This window comes from Cryptomeria japonica, chromosome 5 (assembly GCF_030272615.1).
Source record: "Cryptomeria japonica chromosome 5, Sugi_1.0, whole genome shotgun sequence".
NCBI lineage: Eukaryota > Viridiplantae > Streptophyta > Pinopsida > Cupressales > Cupressaceae > Cryptomeria > Cryptomeria japonica.
Genome location: NC_081409.1, coordinates 15,019,850 through 15,036,826, shown reverse-complemented (window position 1 = coordinate 15,036,826; position 16,977 = coordinate 15,019,850). Strand labels below are relative to the sequence as shown.

The 16,977-nt window shown below is 39.6% G+C and overlaps 1 protein-coding gene across 1 annotated transcript in view; it reads right to left on the bottom strand.

The window, feature by feature from the left end:
• Nucleotides 1–1,891: 1,891 nt before the first annotated feature.
• The window catches only part of LOC131077993 (uncharacterized), a 73,277-nt gene continuing 58,191 nt past the window's right edge, over nt 1,892–16,977 (bottom strand). Inside the window, exons 7-10 of the mRNA XM_058015606.2 lie at nt 2,810–2,946; nt 2,571–2,677; nt 2,194–2,281; nt 1,892–2,028 (exon numbers count right to left, since the gene is read on the bottom strand). Of these exons, the coding sequence (XP_057871589.2) occupies nt 1,963–2,028; nt 2,194–2,281; nt 2,571–2,677; nt 2,810–2,946 (398 nt within the window). The 3' untranslated portion in view covers nt 1,892–1,962. The remainder of the gene's footprint in view (nt 2,029–2,193; nt 2,282–2,570; nt 2,678–2,809; nt 2,947–16,977) is intronic.

The window sequence follows — 16,977 nt, the reverse complement described above, 5'->3', positions numbered from 1 at the left end:
CACAACATCTCCAAACTCAAAGGATATAGACTCCATGCATACCAAGAATACTGCAACACGAAAACTCGAAGAGATACCACTAACATGACGCAAAAAACAACTAATTTTGGAACATATAACTGATACCAGGAACAATGAGAACTCAAAAGATCTTCCAGAGATTACTTCATTATCACTTCCGTCTTACTACATCATAACATCTACCCATAACAAGAACTGCACATACTGACTACATACAACATCCAAACCAATTCAAATAACACTAAATTGCGTATACTATCCTGTCCAAACTGGATAACTGGTTTGACATCAATGACAACAATATTTACACAAGTCTAATAAGATCAAGCAAAGTTTTTATTAGGATTAGGAGGTAAAGCAAATGTCAAGGAGAAACATAGGTGTGTCTTGGTTATTCCAATGTACCCCTAAGGTGATGTAACACTTGTACCTACCTTGATATAATGGCATGAGGCAAGAAATTGCATTCTTCCTAGAGTTTTATTCTCTTAGAGGGTTTTCCAATTGTATAGTTGTGTTTGTCTAATTTTAATGGTATGCATTCTCTATTTATATTTACTTCCAATTGTTTCCTACATTTTGAGCATGTTATTGTTATTGCATATGTTGAATATGGTGCAATATGCATTGAGGAGAGTTTTAATGAGTTGAGAAGAGCATAAATATATATTTGATGATCAAAGTTGAACTCTTTATGGATCAATTACTAATGTTGGGCCCATCGTTGTCCTTGTTTTGTGACTAAATGCACTCTCTGTTATGTTTAAATTTGATGATTCCATTTGATCTCAATTTTACTCCTTTTAAAAAAAAGTGTTGATAGCTTTTCAAATTCTTGTATTTGGGTAGCAATTCAACAAATGAATAATAAGATGATAATAAGCTTTATAAGACCAAAGTTATCATCTCTTTATCATTTGTGAGTTTCTTAATTACAAATAATTAATAAATAAGATATTGTTACAACAAATAATAAATGATTGATCACTCTTATTGTTTTTGAATGAAACCATCAACATTGTTTTAGGTTATTGATTTTTATACTTCAAATGATGGGCCAAACTATTTTTACTAGCTAAAGCTTTTGTACGATAGCAGAATATAAAGGAACATGCTCCAAATGGATGTGTGTTGCCGTTTCTTTCTGCGAATGAAAAAGTCAAAGTAATAAACAGATCTTTGATGAATTACCGATTGATACGAGCAAGCCCATGGATAGCATGAATTCTACACAATTGTTAAAGATCAATAGTAAAAGAAACTCACAGGTTAATGCCTAAGAAGAATTTGGATTTCTTCCAAAGCTAGGGCAGAGTATAAGCATTCCAGGTAACAGTTTCATAAATCTCAAGTACATATATATAACGACTTGTCTTACTACTGTTGATTTTCACATTTACGTGTTTATGACTGTAGCATTGACATACAAAATAAAAGAAATGGCGCAAATGTACTTGGACCACTCTAAAATTCACTTTTGAATGTCCACAGTTATTTTAATTTTTGTAATTATTTCATTTTTGTAAAAATCACATGCTCTCTTACTTCTTTTCATTTGTAACTTGTTCTTTCAGTACATAGATTTTCCAAAGAAAAAGGAAAAAAGATTGCATGGTCTTATGGCCCATGCCGACATCAGACTATTATCAGAACCAATCACAAGGTTTATACTCTTAAATAAAGCAAATAAACATTTTAATAAGCCCACCTTATTAACTGATGAAATAAAAGCAAAGTTGCTACTTTGTTTTTCTTCGGAGTGGATGACCATGGCTACCGGTGAAATTTCATGTCAGTTCAAGTGTAAATTACAAGGTAAAATGACTCAACTCCTTTTCTTCTCAGTAACTTGGTTAATAGCCTTGTACTTGCACCAAAGGTACATCATAAAGAAGATGAAAACTTCTAGAAGATATGAAGTCACGACAAGTATGCACAAAATCATCTTACGAGTTCCTTTGAAGTGACTTTCTTGTATCTTTGAGTTTCATACATCTTCAAAACATGCTGCACCAATTAAATTGAACTTGTCAGATTTCAAGTATTTAGCACAGTTGAATGAAAAAATAAACAGAAGCAAGCACGAGTAAATACAATATGGATGTATTAAAATTGAAGACAATGTAAGGCTGCTAAAATTATCCATAACATGCAAGTTCAGTAGAATCCCACCTTCCCTGCTAATGTCTCTCTTAATGAAAGCGTAACTTCAGCCATTTCTGTTGGACATTGTTCTATCGGCACTTGGTAGATGCCATATCTATCATGGATAACTACATATTTTAGTGATATACAAAAATAAAACTACAACTATTTTCTTTCTTCAGTTTGGATAAAGATGTATAGAAGAAAATTTACGTAAAACTGAGCATTAAGAACTCTCCACATTCATAAAGTTTATAAGAGTGGCAGGTTATCAACTATGGAATTGTAAATTATAAGAGAAAATTCAAATTGGGGCCACTTTAGAATGCACTAACGTATCTACAATAAATAGCTATATTTATTGTCCCTTGAAATATTGAACTCCAAGCATACTGGCATCTCACCCTTTCGGCCATAGCAGAGGACCACAGAGTGCAGCAAATGTCAAGTCAGCTGCAGTAAACTGGTCACCACAGATGAAAGGTCGACCATCTGCAAGAACATTAGCTACCTGCACCAGGTTAAATTTGCCTGAAGTTCAAAACTTTCTGTTAGAACGAAATTCAATTCATTTATATGCACTAGACATTTCCACTTAACTTTCATGTATGAATTGCTAATGGAAGACTATGTTTATCCACACCTCTTGAAATATCTGACGTATTTTTTCAAGAGAACACTCCTTTGCTCCTGGCCTTTTGATGCCATACAATTTATTCATATGAGACTTTATCAAAGGCATTAGAAGCCAACCTAGCCACCTTTGCCAACCTGAAGCTCCTGCAATTTAAGCTTTTGATTAAGGTGGGGGCCTAAATACATTATTCATACAAATTATTTCTATTCCCAGAAAGTAATTAGGTGCACACAAAGTCTTCACGAACTTCCAAGTTCCAGGAGAACTATTGCATAATCGTTTCATGATCATATTTAGCAGAAAATTAAGCATTACATGGATATTCATATTTAGCAGAAAATAAGAATTACATGATAACTTGATCCGAGTGGGAGGCTAGAATAAGCTCTGAGGTTTGGTTGGGAGACGAACAGTCACCCTCCATTGTTGACCTGTTATGATCTTGCTCTGGCCTCTTGAGGCTTCTTCGTACCCTTTGTCGACCTTGAATACCAATCTTAGTTCAATGGTTGATTTTGGGTTGGGTTATTGGTTTCTTTTTTCTTTCTTCTTGCTAGTGTTGTTTTCCGCTCATGCTTGATTTAATATTTTTTTTTTTTGAATTGAGAATCCTTCTGTAGAAAGTTGAGGTGTGTGGTCACATCTCATTAATGCCCAAAGGCAGTCATGCCTTGGGGAAGCCAACCGAGGAATAGGCTTTGCAGGTTGGTAATAACTCTGGTGGCAAAAGTTTCATAAAGGCTGTCACAGGGTTTGACTGTTAATGTTTGTAGCCGCAGGAGATTTCATTTTTACCTGCGATGTTTGTGTTATTTGTTTGACTTAGTTGTGTTCTGCCGATTTCTTCTATGCTTCTTATAGCTGTTTGTGTATCGAATTCCTTGTCACCATCACCGACCTGCATCTTTGCTGGCAGCAGTTCTTTTCTTCCTCTTCGTATTTAATCCGGTGACAGTTATGGTGATTCATCACCCTTGTATTCTTTTGATAACTGTTCTTTTTGTAGCGGCATCTTTAGTAATTGCCAACAAGCTGTATCATGCGGGAAGTATGGACATTTCGTTTTCCTTCCCCTTTCATATCTTCGAGGCTTGTCTTATTTCCTTCAGCAAGTTGCGAATTGTGTGGAGTTCGTGCGTAAAGTTCAGGAGACAGAATTCTTCTATTATATGCATCCGTGTTATTGCATATGAGGAGTTCTTGTTAGTATAATCTTTAGCGCTCCAGTTTACTTTCTTCAGCGACCTTCTTCAGCATTTGAGTATATTATTCAGCATTCTAGTATCTTCTATTCGTGTTCAATTGGAGTATGATTATTTCTTATTGCAGAAGAATTAAGTGCTAGTCGCGTTGACATGTTTTTTATGACAGCATCGAACACAGAATAAAGTTACCAACGGTCACCTTACCCTCTCTTGATCAAAATTAGTCCGTATGCTAAGATTGCACAAAAGTTCAAACGGCTAATTCCAAGGTTCCTCCAGTGCGTGGACATGACTCAGTTGATTGATGGGTTTGCTGCTAACCCAAGGGCCTTACGTATGTTCAATTGAAGAAGACAATAAACTCGTGCAAGTTCAAGGATTTCTATATGAATGATTTGCAATGAAAGCCCTAATTTTGGATTTTTTTGATTTTCGAAATATGCAGAAAGTATATGAGAGTAGGGTAGAGAGAACTATGCTAAAGCTAATCTAATCCTAAGAACAAGAGACGAGATCACTTATGCAAAATCAAGCCACGCTTCGCTTCGGCAGTAGAGCACAACTACACGAAGACGGTGCAATCTTCAAAGGGTGTGTAGAGGTTTTTTCAGATCACCAATGTGGACCATTGAATCGAACAATCTTCACTGATGATAGAAGTTAAGCGTACACACATAATAAAAGGGCTTAGGCTAACTTTGCACAACATGCAACAATCAGCTGCACACCAAAAGTATGAGCTCGAATTCTGCAACAAGTAATCCTATCAAATCCGGTTCTCCTAACAACATGTAAGCAAATCTAATCTAATTGAAGAGAGCAAAACCATGTAGATTGCTAAAATAGGACAAGAATACACCATCAAAATTAAACAATGTATTAAGTTGGCTACTTCAACAATCCTAATGCAACAATCTTAGATAATAATCTCTCCTTACAAATGAGGGTGATGACCCCTTTATATAGGCCTCAGGCCATGCAAACCCTAATTAGGGTTTCACCTTAGAAGATTCCCCACTCAAGATGCAACAAGGTGGGAATCAGCAATAAATACCCCATAAATCCCATATACAATTATTCCCTAAGCCCAAAATGGCGCACACTAGTGCATTAAATGCACCCCACTACATCGAACATGCCCAAAACACCCCCATGCAAGAAATAAATGCCCATCATTCTTCATGCGACGACGACATGCACGGAGAATCTCTCATAGAATCATAAATAAGACGACTGCATGCAAGAAGATTCCTCATGCATTCAACATGCATTGACCGGACCACCACTTAGTCAAAAATACCCCATCAGTAAATACGCCACCACTATTCGACTAAAAGATTCTCGTCCAAGAATGGACGACCATTATCCTGTTCATTTATGGCGTATGCAATGAATTTGTTGACGACTGCTTCTAGCTCTCCGATGGAGACACTTGGCACGTTTTCAATAGTGAATTCCATCAAGGCAATTTCTTCCTCGCTCCTGGCAAAGAAGCCTTCCCATTCCATCATGATTTCCCGTGTCTTCTTCATTATACTGGAAAATGAAGAAACATTTGCAAAATGTTCCTTAGGGAATGAGCCTACGAAAAAGAACTCGTGCAACTGAGATTTCAGGGAGTTCATTGTTATTCTATTGTCATTGAGTTTCCTTACGAACAGTGCCTCAATTGCACTGATGATCTCCTCTTGCACCCCTCTGATTGAGTCTTTCAGAGTTAAGGATTCCACGCTGAATTTATCGAAGGTGTTCTTTCCTGAGCAAACGGCGTAGAATCATCATAAGCTTTGTTCTCTTGAATTACTTTCCCATCAATTAGAATTTGCCTTGGAATCTTTGTCAGAGCCCTGAGCCACAGAATGGTTAAGTCCTAGTATATGTGCACATCTTCCCACAATCCTTCCGCTGTCTCCAATCTGCTCAGGAGGGCCACGAACTTTGAATGAAGCCAAGCCAGGTCCTCGATGAATTGTCCTGCTTCAGTGTAAACATCTTCTATCCATTCCCTGGAATTTTGTGCCATTGCTCTAATTACTTCCGCATCATCAACAACTTCCTTAGGAAGGGAAGAAGGAGGAATGAATGAAGGACCTGCCTCCCTGAGTGGCCTTTTAAAACTTCGGATGTACTTGTATAGGGCTCTATTTTCTTCCCTTAGCCTCTTACACTTCGCCTTTGATTTCAACATCTTTTCCTTCACGGCTAAGGAAGATTCTTCAAAGTCTCCCATTACTTGACCTGTGGAAGCATGACCAAGATCAATTTGCCTGATAACATAATCTTCCTGCCTGATTTCGTTCCTGTCTTTATCCACTGCAGGTTCAACAATGTGCAGGGTCCGGGATCCAGACTCATCCCTTACAACCTTAGAAAATTTCCGGGGAGCCTTCCTTTCTGCAGGTTGATCCATCTTTTTTAACAATTCTTCTAATTCCCGGGCTGGATCAATTTATTTTTCTAGTTCCTTTCTCAGCCTTCCTATCAACCAATCTGGAGCGGGGATGGAGTGACTATGAACTTCCATGTGTTCCTGCTCTTGTGATTCTTCTTCCATTTCGCCAAGGGTGACTTCCACAAAGCTATCCTGACGAGTCTCTTCCTGGTGTGGGGGATTTTCTAGTCTTTGACTTCTTGGTTGATTGTGTCCGTGCAAAGGGTTATGGTGCTGGAGTGTTTTCTGGAGGTCGACCTGCTGGGTGTGCAAACATCTCTACTTCCTGTACACTTGAGGAACTCGCTGGTGAATGCTCCCTCTCTATCCTTGCTCTCTTTTGTGGAGGTTCTTCCTATTGGACTTCTTATTGAACCTCCCGTGGAACTTCCTGCTGAATATCCTTCTTCCTTGCCGTCCTTGGTCTCTTTGAGGCATTTTTCCCTTAATCAATTCGGACTTCCCCTCTTGCCTGGGCCTGTGAAGAGCCTTCGGTTGCTTCACTGTGGGAATCTAGACTTCCCATTAGCTGATATGTCAAATGAACATTTCCTTCCGCCAGCTTCCTTATCTGTCGGTCAACCTAGTGCCTAGTGAATTTCAGCACTGGTGTGGCCAGGACATTCAAATCATCAATTTCGGGCTCTGACCAATCTAGCAACTGAATGGGCTGATCTTTTACTTTCTCAAATTCAGGTTGCACCAAATCTGAATCCTCCTTCACTTGATTTGGCACCTGGGAAATTTCACTTATCCTGATGGTGTCAAGGGGCAATCTGGAATGCATTTTCTTCCGGACGTCAAGGTCATCCTCGACACCTGCCCAATAATCTTCTAAGTGAAATTTGTGTATGAATTTCATTCCAGCAACCTTCCTGATTTGGCGGTAAGGATCATACTGGGCCCTGGATGTATAAAATGGTAGGCGATAGAATGCCAACTCCCCTGCTGCACTCTCAGCGACCTCCAAACCAAGGCATATTTCCATGAAGTCACCTAGGACAATTGGGAATTCAATTGATTGCTTCTTCTTCTTCAGTAATTGATCATAAGCTGTTAGTTGCCTCATGAGCTCCAGCAATATGAGCTTGTCTGATGGATACCTCGACAACTTGTATGACTGGAATGAAAATCCTTGCGTTCTGATGTAGGTGAATTTAGGAAATTGTAAGAATGTGGCTCCATACTTCTGGACCAAGCCACTTGCTTGCGGCAACACCCTTACGTGCAACTTCTTCTGCATAAGCCGTGTCAAGTACATGGTGAAGGTGTCATTCGCCAACCTGTAAGAACTAACATTGTGAAGATGCAACTAGGGATAACACTCATGCACTTTTAGCTGTGTTGGTCTGCAACCCATGATTCCACTTGCTAGCAGACCATCAAATCCTCCCCTTCGTGCAAGCATATAGATTAGGTAGTGTTGATGTGTATTTTGTACATGACCAAACACAGAATAAAATACCCAGAGGTATCTTATTCTCTCTTGAGTAAAGCTCCCGAATGCTGAAGATATCGCAGAAGGATCAATCGGAAGAACTTCAAGGTTCTGTTATGTAGGATCTCTACTCGTGGATAAGCACCAGTGGTCGTTGTGTTTGCTGTTTTACAAGGGGCCTTACATACTTTCAAGGAAAGCTTGTTCGTGTGATTACTTTTCTAATGAGGAAACAGGATTCTCTTAGAACTAACTGATGTTTCAAAAAGATCAAAAGATAAAGGTTTTAAGGAGGCGAGACTAAACTAATCCTAAGAATGACTCAGTGATGATTGGTCTTGATAGAACTCTACCAATTTTAGTATTGCCAAAAGATTACAACTCTACTGGAATTGGTGCGATCTTCTAAGGGGATTCAATGATTTTCAAATCACTATGGGGATAGATACTATCAGTAAGATACATATCAATGCCTCCAACAATGATTGAACTTCTTAAACAATCTCAATGTTTCCAGTTGACCACACAGGGCGTTCTTACAATCAGTAAGGAGCTAGTGGTTTGGAATATGAGTCTTATCAAAGATCAAGCACAACATTCGTCCTTCAAACTTAAAACTTAAATGCTATCTCTACTAAGAGTGATTCAAGAAGATAAACAACCATGAAAATAGCCACAAGGATTGCAATAAAACACCATAACTTCAATATTTCATTGACCTCATATCCAAATAAACAACAATTGTTCAACTTTCTCTCTTCACTACTTATTTTTCTGCTGCTGACAATATTAAACTTATAAATTCTAAATCTCTTTTCTCTAACTCTCTCTAACTCTTGAAATGAAATGAGTGAGGGCTTATATAGCACTCTCAAATACAATGAACGACCTGGATCAAAAGAAGATCAATGGCTGAGATTTTGACACCTAAACCCTAATTAGGGTTTGTTACAAAAAAGTCCCCATTTAGATAAACATTATCAATCCATAGCCAATAGGAATTGGCACAAATAACGAGGAGACAGACCAATAGAAATTAAGTTGCCACGTCATTTTACAACTACTTTTCATCTAGAACTTTGTTCCCTTTCCTATGCTCCTTTCTAGCATATTCAATGAATTTGGACGTAGTCTTCTCAATCTCAGCAATGGGAATCTCAGGAAGATTCTTCATTCGTTCTTCCAAGTGAAGGACTTGATCAAAAGCTGTGAGAAGGGTCGCCTCCCATCCAGGTTCAAGTTCTTTTGTCTTCTCAATCAGGAACATAGTAGCATTCATCTGATCTCGCTGCCTTTCTGTGACAATGCTCTCTTCCTTGCAGAAAATGCTCTTGATCTTGCCTTCCAACTCTTGGACATCCACATCTGTCTCGATCTCTATCCTTCTGTCAAGGATTGTACACAATACATCAAACACCTTGTCTTGAATAGGATGGATGGTGTCTTCGACTCAGCTGCATCTGGTATTGATATCTTCGAAAAGAACTTCCTTCATCTGGAGCAAAGTTGACCACTGCAGAAGGCTATGGGCTTCTCCATCCGTTATCTTCTCTTGTGCTCGAATTTGTCTCGGTGTCCTTCTTATCACTTGCAAGACTGGGATGATAACGTCTCTAGTGTGAGTGAATGCATCCACAGTTATCATTAGATTATGGATGATCTCAAGGACCTGGATAGCTCGATGGACTGTCTTCATCATTCTTGTTGCAAATTCAATGGCTACCTTGTAAGATTCATCAATCCAAGAACTCATGAGTTGGACCAAGCTCTTTACCCTTTCTGCCTCATTTATTGATTCAAGAGGAAGGGCATGCAAAGGAGATATTGCTGGATCCTATTGTCTCAAAGGTTGATTAAGATGGCTAAAATAATTCCTCCAAGCACTGACCTCTCTTTCTAGCTTCTTATTCTTTTCCATTTCTTCTTTGAGTTTGTCATTAAGTGCTCTCACTGAATCAGTTGCTTCTTACATAGCTTGCTCGGAGGTAAGTGGACCAAGATCAACTGTCTCTAGATCATATTCTTCTGCTAGAATCTCATCCTCATACTTGTCCACTACTGGTGTAGCTATCTGTACCTTTCTGGATCCTGCTTCATCTCTAATTACTTTTGACATCTTTGTGGCCTTCCTCTTTTCGTTTTCTTCATGAGAACTTCCTATGAGACTTTCCAAGTCGAACACTTGTTCTTCCTCTTCGACCACAACTACCCTTGTCAGCCTTTCTTTAAGCCAATCTGGAATGGAAGACTTCCTTTCCCTCACTTGTATTTCTTTAGGCAGAGGTCTATCTTCCCTGAAAGGAGATGTTGCTTCATCATCATTCTTTTCTTCTTGTTGTTCATTAGCACCAACCTGGAGAGATTGACTCGATGAATGCCGAGGTGTCTGTCCTTTACCTTGTTTATCATTCTGCACCATGGATTCCATAGACTCATCAATTTCATACACTATCTGCCTTTGATCTTCTCCTTGACTTGCTTCCTTCTCATGCCTAGAAGATGTACTCGGTGGACGGTCAGGTTTCACTTTTTGCTTCTTCTTTGAAGGTTCTCTCTTCTCAGGTCTTTCCTTTCTCTTTGACCCCTTGGAATGATAAGCATTCTCACTCACACTTGCTTCTCCTTCCTCTGTTCTTGTTTCCAGGGTGAATGTCATAGCTACATTCTGCTCTTTCAACTTTTGATGCTGTATGTCCACCCATTTGCGAGTGCAAGTTAAAACGGGATCCATCAATGCTCTTAAGTCTACAACTTTGGGCTCATTCCAATCTACCTTCACTTCTTTATCTTCCTTCTCATAGGAAGATTGGAGATATCTTCCATTGTCCTGGGCTTGATCGGCTACTCTGTAAATTCTACATTTCCTGATGAGATCCAAGGGTAATCTGGAATGCATCTTTCTTTTGACCTCTACATCATCTTGGACATTCATCCAGAAGTCCTCTACTTGAAATTCATGCTTGTACTTCTTCCTGACTGTCTCTTCCATGTGACCATGAGGGTCAAAATTCTCCCTTGAGGCAAAGGATGTGAACGAATATAGAGATAATTCCTTTTCTGCATCCTCTGCGGCTTGAGAGTTAGGGCATACTTCAATTGAACTCCCTACTAGAATAGGTATAGGGATTCCATTTCCATGCTTATGTCTTGATGCTCTAGCATAAGCTGCCAATTGTCTAGTCACCTCAAGTAATATTATCCTATCTGTAGGATACCTTGGCAACATATAGGGAGGTGAAGGGCATCCATGGACCCTGATATAGGTGAATTTTGGAAACTGAATGAACCATGCACCATGCTTCTTCACGAGTTCTTGTGCCTCCGGAGACAATCAGTGATGAATCCCTCCTTGCAATGTCCTGGTGATATACATCGTGAAGGTGTCATTGATTAGCTTGTAATCATTCCTTGGCGGATGATGTAGTTGAAACTTGAACATAAGAATCACAAACTCTTATTTCTCCGGGTCCTCTTCCAACAACTCCTCTGTGTGGTAGCCCTGCGTACTCAAAACTTCCGACTAAGGAATATATGACATATGAACTCATGTGAAATGACTTGGTAGGGGCTAGCCTCCTCAACTGCACGTCCAGGCTATTACTAATGATTCTAGCCCAGTTGAGCTTTCCTTTTCCTTGCACAATCACTTGTATGAAGAAGAACATCCATTTGTCGAAGAAGAAGGCTTGAGAGGCACCGGTAACTTGATTGAGCATGGTTATCAAGTCCTTGAATTCTTCTTGGAAATCAATTCTGTGCGGCGTATTGGGGTTCAGACGAGGTCTGCTCTTGAGTAACCAATTCTTGTTGATGAAGTTCAGACAGGAATCGGGATCATCCTCGTAGATATACCTAGCTCCTTCCAGACTTTTGTAGATCATGTCTCTCTGCTCCGGGAGATGAAAAGCTTCACTTATAGCTTCCTCTGAAAGGTAGGCTAAGACAGTTCCATCCTCAGCTACGATCGTCCTTGAATGTGAATCATAGTGCCGGGCACATTCGATCATCAACTCGTGACACTTGACTGCAGGAGGGAAACCTACGGCCTTGATGATGCCACTCTCAATTATCCTCTTCGCAACAGGTGACGGCTTGCCGATGTAAGGTGCTTCCTGAAACTTCTTCACATTGAAGTTTCCTAGATTGGTGTCTCTGATATTGCTCCACTTGGACATGATCCTGGTCTCCAATTCATCGTTCTTCTGATCCTCCTCGATGAGAGCCTGCTGGGTAGTGGATCCACTGGCCTTGGGGGTCGTCATTTGATACCTACACAAAAGGCTTAAGTTAGGTTTGAGCATAATATCTTCAGGTAGGAGATTTAAGTCTTTTCAAGGAAATAAATAAATATTATTTTGAAAATAATGTGATAAATCCTTAGAATTATGAATTTTCAAATTAATATTAATTGTGAATTGAAATCAGATTGTAAAAGATTTAACCTTACAAAGGATTGATATAGTAAATTAAATCAAATCTTCAACATGCTTTCAAAATCTGATTGTACATACCTTCCTTTTGATTTTTAGCTATCAACCTTGAAAAATGAATAAAGGAAAATGGAGATCTGCTGGACAAAGGTGTTTGATTTGAACTTCAGGTCCTTTTTGATGATGGCTTCAACCTTCAATCAGCTTCCAGCAAGGAGTTCGCCTTCAACCAGCCTTCAAGTATTCTTCAAAATCTGGAAATTTGCCTTCAATCTGCTCAATTTCGCACCCCTAAATCTGCTCCTCAAATTCGCATGAGAGAAAATGAATGAATGACAAATGATTTAAAAAAAAACACCTCTCCTTTATAGGGTGCTCACCTCATTTTGCCATTAGGCCGACTTGGTTAATATATAAATAAATAAAATAAAAAGCCCTTTAAAGCATGGCCGACTTGATAATAAACACATAAAAAATGTGTTATGCGCCAAAGTGTGGAAAATTATGATTTTTTAAATTAATTTCAAAGCTTAAAGGTCAGTTTTGTCAATTTTAGCAATTGTTTAATCAAGGCATATTTGCATTATTAATCAAGGATAAGACTTAGTGAGTGGTTTGAAATAGGAAAGATGCCCTTGAAGAAATTCGTATGTGAATTATTTGAAAAGACAAGGTAAATCTAGAAGATGCTTCTCTTAGACACTAGAATGTCCATGGTTTAGGTCATCCCAAGGAGGCTTGTTTGATTATTCTCACTTAGTTATATTTACTCCATTAATCAACATCTTCACAACCTTGATTTGTCATCACTTCATGCTCTTATCATCATAATTTTGCAACTTGTCTTTGTCTTAGCCCAAACAAGGTGAAGAATAGGCTTCCTCAAGGATTTCGCCCTGGACCCTTTGGAAGGGTCAGGAGCGATTTTCTTGATTAGGCCTCAATTACCCCATTTTTTCACTCCAAAATCCTCTGGAAGGTGAGCATATGCTTGTTTTAGTCCAACAAAGTCTAGGGATCCATCCTTTTAGCTTCTACCAAGGGCAAATTAGGTGATAATGAGAATTTCGCTCTGGACCCTTTGGAAGGGTCAGGAGCGAAATTCCTTCTTTAGGTCAAAACTCACCTTTGCTTGATTGACAACCTTCTGTAAGGCAATCTCTAAGGTCCATTCACCTTGATCACTGGCTTGGCTCAACGTTATCTTGGAGGAAAACATGACTTTTTGTGAATTTCGCTCTGGACCCTTTGGAAGGGTTAGGAGTGAAACTCACCTTTTAGGCTTAATTTTCCATCTCCTCCATTTTCAATTTATCTTGCAAGGCTTAAATAACCTCCCTCCAATCTTTTCATGCCTTAGGAATCAAAATCTTGTCTTCACACAAAGGGGAAATAGTGATTTTGAAGAATTTCGCTTTGGACCCTTTGGAAGGGTCAGGAGCGAAATTCACTTTTTGCTTGCCTGTTCACACTCAATTTCACTTTCTTCACTTCATCTCATCTAGACTCCCTCATATTGAACCTACTTCTCAACTTGGCAACATCTGTTTGATCTTCACAAGGCGTAAAAAGGAAAATTCGCTCAAAAACCTAGCCAGGGACAAGACCTATCCAGAATTTCGCTCTGGACCCTTTGGAAGGGTCAGGAGCGATTTTCAAGTTTTAGCTCAAAATCCACACTTTTGATGATAAAAAATCCTTCATAGGCAATCAAAAGAGTTTATTTCACCTAGGTCTAGGCTTGACTTCACTCACATTTTGGAGGAAAAGATGGTTTTTAGGGTTTTTGCTCTGGACCCTTTGGAAGGGCCAGGAGCGAAAACCTTGCTTTAGGCTTCTTCCTCCATCATTTCATCTTGAATCAACCTCAAAAGGCAAGAAAACACTTCTCCTCACTCATCCAAGTTATAAAAACCCAAGTTTGACTTGATTTTGCTAGGAAAATAAGGGATTTTAGGAATTTCGCTTTGGACCCTTTGGAAGGGTCAGGAGCGAAATTCACTATTTGGCTCAATTCCTTCAAATTTGATAATCATTAGCAATTTGAAATCATTCCTAAGGACTTCTCTTTCTTGAACTCACCTTAGACTTGGCATAAAATTAAGGGAAAAGATAGGTTTTGCACAATTTCACCCTGGACCCTTTGGAAGGGTCAGGAGCGAATTTCCCTTTCTAGGCTTGATTTTTCATCTTTTCAATCTCATTCTTCTTTACAAGATAAATTTCATCATTTCTCACCTAAGGAACAAAGTCTTAAGCTCAAGCAAGGTTAAAAGAATAGGTTTGCAAGGAATTTCGCTCTGGACCCTTTGGAAGGGTCAGGAGTGACATTTCCTTTCTTGGCTAAAACCCTCACTCTTCAACGCTTTCAAACATTCCTAAAGGCAACAACATGTCCATTCTCCCTTTCAACATGCCTTGGACATCAAAATTTGGTCAAACAAGGGAGGAAATGAGTCCTAGGTAGATTTTCGCTCTGGACCCTTTGGAAGGGTCAGGAGCGAAAATCATGATTTGGGTTTGATTGCTCACTTTTCCAACTTCAATCTTCTCTTGGAGGCAAACATAGATTATTTTCCACCTAAGGAACAAGGTTTCAAGCCCACACAAGGTAGCAAATGAGGTTTATAATGAATTTCGCTCTGGACCCTTTGGAAGGGTTAGGAGCGAAATTCACCTTTTAGGCTAAAATCTTGATCTTCCAAAGCATCCAACTCCCTCTCAAGGCAAGAACATACCAATTTATCCTCCATCATGCCAACGCCTAGCCAAAACAAGGAAGAAAATAAGAGTTATAAGGATTTTTGCTCTGGACCCTTTGGAAGGGTCAGGAGCGAAAATCATATCTTGACCTTGATTCTTGATTTTTCAAACTCTAATCTTCTTTGGGAGGCAAACATAGACTACTCTCCTTTCATTTCTACCTTGGTCCTGACTTTGGCTAAAGGAAAAATGAGTGTTTTCAAGAATTTCGCTCTGGACCCTTTGGAAGGGTCAGGAGCGAAATTCACCCTTTAGGCTAGAATCCTTCATTTTTTCCACCTTTACTCACTTCCTAAGGCTAGAACATTGAAAAACACCTCCAAACATGCCTTAGAAACTAAAAAATTTGGCCTAGACAAGGAAAAAATTGATGCTTCAAGGATGGGTCCAGAGCGAAAATCACCTTCTATGCTAGATTTTCACTTCCTTTCATCTCATTCTCTTCCAAACTTGATCAATTCAACTTCCTTCTTTCGCAATCCAGACAATCCATCTTCCAACTATGTCTAGGCAAGGTCAAACTAGGTTTTTAAGGCCAAGAGAAGTCTAAATGGAGGATTTCGCTTTGGACCCTTTGGAAGGGTCAGGAGCGAAATTCTCTTTCCAGGCTAGCCTTCATCATTCCAAGGCCTAAACCTCCTTTCTAAGGCAAAGTTGCATCAAGCCTTGTCAATTATGCCTCAAAAGTCTACAATTTTGGTCAAATCCTTGAGCAAAGTGGAGAAAAGGTAGATTTCACACTCAATTCCACTCCTTCTCAATCCGGACTTGATCAACTTCATCTCTCCATAATACCATCATGTCTACTTGCCATCCACTTGACTCAAAAAACTTCATTCTGCATGCCTTAGGCCAAAATTGGGGGTCAGGTGAGGATTTCGCTCTGGACCCTTTGGAAGGGTCAGGAGCTAATTTCCTCTTCCAGGCTAACTTCCATTATTCTGATACTTCAAACCTTGGATATCCTTTCAAAACTCCTTCAATCATCATCAAGTGCATTTGCTCACCTACTTTTGAAATCGCCACTTCCATCTCTCCCTGACCACTGACTCCGCTTAATCGACTCTGACCTAGAGGAAAACAAGACTCCGACAAGAAAACCATCACTCCAGACCTACCCTGACCTGAGACCTACCACTTCTTCACTCAGTGTATCCATCCTTATCCCTCTGAAAGGTAAAACACTTCTTGCGACAACCTTAGGGTTCAAGGTAGACAATATCTGACTTCCTAAATCCAGACTAGACTCAACTTTGAAAGAAACCCTAAGACGAGCTCTCAGAGAGAAACCCTAATCTACCCAGCCCAGGCGACCACTCACTCACTCAAAACTCAGCAAGCATAGAGAAAACCTAGCTAAGGGAAAAGCAAAACCTAAGAAAAAAGAGGGGGTCCCCATCCTAATGGGGCGATGTGTGAAATGGTCACAACAAGTAGGAGCTCATGAAGAAGGACTGGGACTTTCTTTCTTTTAAGTTTTTTAGCTGTTCTTGCAAGTAATGACTAATCAATCTGGCCCAGTCAACTAGCCCATTTGCATTCATGATCTCGCCTATGTAGAAGAACATCCATGTTTCAAAGTTCATCGAATGTGAACACCCCATTACTCTGCTCTGCATCTTTATCAGGTCCACATACTCCTGCTTGAACTCAAAGATAGTGAGAGTCTTTGGCATCTTGGAGGCATGCATCCTAGGCTTCAGCAACCACTGCTTATTAATGTCAGCACACCTGGCAAGATCTGCTTCATATACTGCCTTAGCTCCGCTGCTGGTCCTGTATGTCATGGAATAGTGTGAAGGAATTCCGAAAGCCTCACCAATTGACTCCGGGGTCAATGTCGCTAGCAGCTAGCATCACGTTGAAATTGTCTTCTGCTCCGGATTATAATGCTCTGCACACTCCAG